Raw genomic sequence first — 2,012 nt, 5'->3', positions numbered from 1 at the left:
GCCGACATTGTCCCTGATGAACATAGGCTACTTTTTTTTTTTTTTAGTTTCATGTGTGTTTTAATGTTTCCGGAGCGAAGCGAGGGCGGGTCGCTAGTGTTTAATAAAACTAACCAATTTGGTTTCTACTTTCGCCACAGAAAATGTCGTGAAGCAATTAAAATATTTTATATACTTTTTTTTTATTCCCCGTGTAGGCAGACACCCATGGCAGCCATTCAGCACCTACTCAGCAATGCCAGGGTCAGAGCCAAGCCGCTACCTACCGTACCATCAAACACATATTATTATGAGAAATGACCAAGTACATTCAGACCACCAAGGAGTACTAGGAATCCCTCTGGTACTCCTTGGTACTCTTTCAGACCTCCTAAACACTAGACCTGACGATTATCATTGAAACGATGCAGAACGACATGTCTTGGAAACTAAAATTCAACAGGTTCTAGAAACCAAGAGCTCTTATACGACGTTTGACAAAAGAAAATGAAAGACAACAACTTCAAAACACTTTTTACTATCTAATTCATAACATAAATAATTTAAATAGCTTAGAATTTAAGGGAAATGCTTATTAGGATCAAGAACAACCGTAATTCACAATGGCGGACCCGTCTGTCGGCAAGTTGCCATTTAGCGCGACTGATCCGTAAATTGGCATATTGCCAGCTATTGAAACTGTCCCGCCAATATTCAAGCCATCCGCCAGAACATGAAGCCCAAATGGTTGATTTGGCAAATCCCTAATTGCCAACGGTACATTGCTATTGTATAAATTATTTAAGTGGTCAGGAAAATTTGTTGTTTGGATCAGATTAGATGGACCAAATTGAGCTGCGTCCATGTTAGCTAAATTAGTGTTAATTAAATTATGTGCAGCTACATTTTGCAAGTTGCTAAGAACATTAGAATTGGGTGCATTCCCTGCAATTGCGCTTGATTTTAACGCAAGTACCGACGGAAAATTTGCATTGAATAAATGGTTTATGTTGTCAGGCGTGCTTGTTGCTGTCACTATGTTTGATTTAGCTTCATACAGTGGCACCAGTTGCTTGCCTTCTAGATTAGCTGAGCCTGGTTGTACTGAATCTACGTTCATTAAATTAGCATTAAGTAAATTTTGTGTAGCTACGTTTTGTAAACTATTCAAAGTATTAGTGCCACCTAGACTTCCTATTATTGCGCTTGATTTGGTAATATCTTGTAAAGATAGTGGCATTTTCGAGTAGAAATTTGCTAAATTGTTCATGAAGCCTCCATTGCTATTGACATTTTTGCTGACCATATTGGCACAGTTGAAGTTAGTTCTAGTAGCGTACGGATTGCTTAGCATAGAATTTACCAAATTAACGTTTGAAATTCCATTTGGTATGTTCCCTGGTACGTTGCCCATGCCAATCTGATTAAAAATGGGGGTGCCGGTACCGAATCCTCTGGTTAAAACTGGATTCAATGACAGCTGTGCATTCTGATTCCCAAAATTCATCCAGTTTTGTTGATTTTGATTTTTCAAGCCTTGTGTGAATGCGATCTGAAATTGTAAACACATTAATTTAGACGAATTGTTTGGTAACTATAGACAGTCGGGTCCTATAAAAAGTTACTCTTAGTAGAGAATATTATAGATACCGCACTCCAGATTATTTCTGTAAAAACACTCTGGCGTCCCAGTTTCAAAAGTGAAAGTTAAGCAACACAATTGAGAATTTGATCTCATGGCAGTAATGTAGTGAGTCTAAGGGCTCCACTAACTTTTCAAAACCAGTTATAACTATTGACTCATTTGCCCACAATTTGCAATAAGAGTCTGGCCCGATATTAAGCTTTGAAATAGACAACCATAGTCACAGTAGCGACCATAAAAGCTTGCGATGAAAAAGTTGCAAATTATGAGATAGAATGTAAAAAATTCTAAAACCGTTTATATAGAAAGACAGACAGACATCTCTCGATTCATTGCCTTATAATACCTGCACTAAACTTAAATAAACGACACAACGAAGACCACCCAT

The 2,012-nt window shown here is 37.8% G+C and overlaps 1 protein-coding gene across 1 annotated transcript; it reads right to left on the bottom strand.

The window, feature by feature from the left end:
* Window positions 1–580: 580 nt before the first annotated feature.
* LOC114251149 (uncharacterized) lies at window positions 581–2,012 on the bottom strand. The gene is made up of 2 exons (XM_028185328.2): window positions 1,971–2,012; window positions 581–1,531 (listed from the first exon to the last, which is right to left on the bottom strand). Exons 1-2 carry the CDS (start codon window positions 2,010–2,012, stop codon window positions 581–583), a joined length of 993 nt encoding a protein of 330 aa, XP_028041129.2.

This window comes from Bombyx mandarina, chromosome 02 (genome assembly GCF_030267445.1).
Source record: "Bombyx mandarina strain Sakado chromosome 02, ASM3026744v2".
NCBI classification, from domain to species: Eukaryota; Metazoa; Arthropoda; class Insecta; order Lepidoptera; family Bombycidae; genus Bombyx; species Bombyx mandarina.
This window is presented reverse-complemented; position numbering and strand designations above follow the sequence as displayed.

Excerpts from the sequence above, each read along its gene's own strand:
- LOC114251149 (XM_028185328.2), bottom strand. The coding sequence starts at position 2,012 with ATGGGTGGTCTTCGTTGTGTCGTTTATTTAAGTTTAGTGCAG. Across the intron at positions 1,532-1,970 it reads TTTATTTAAGTTTAGTGCAG|ATCGCATTCACACAAGGCTT; the intron begins GTATTATAAGGC and ends TTACAATTTCAG.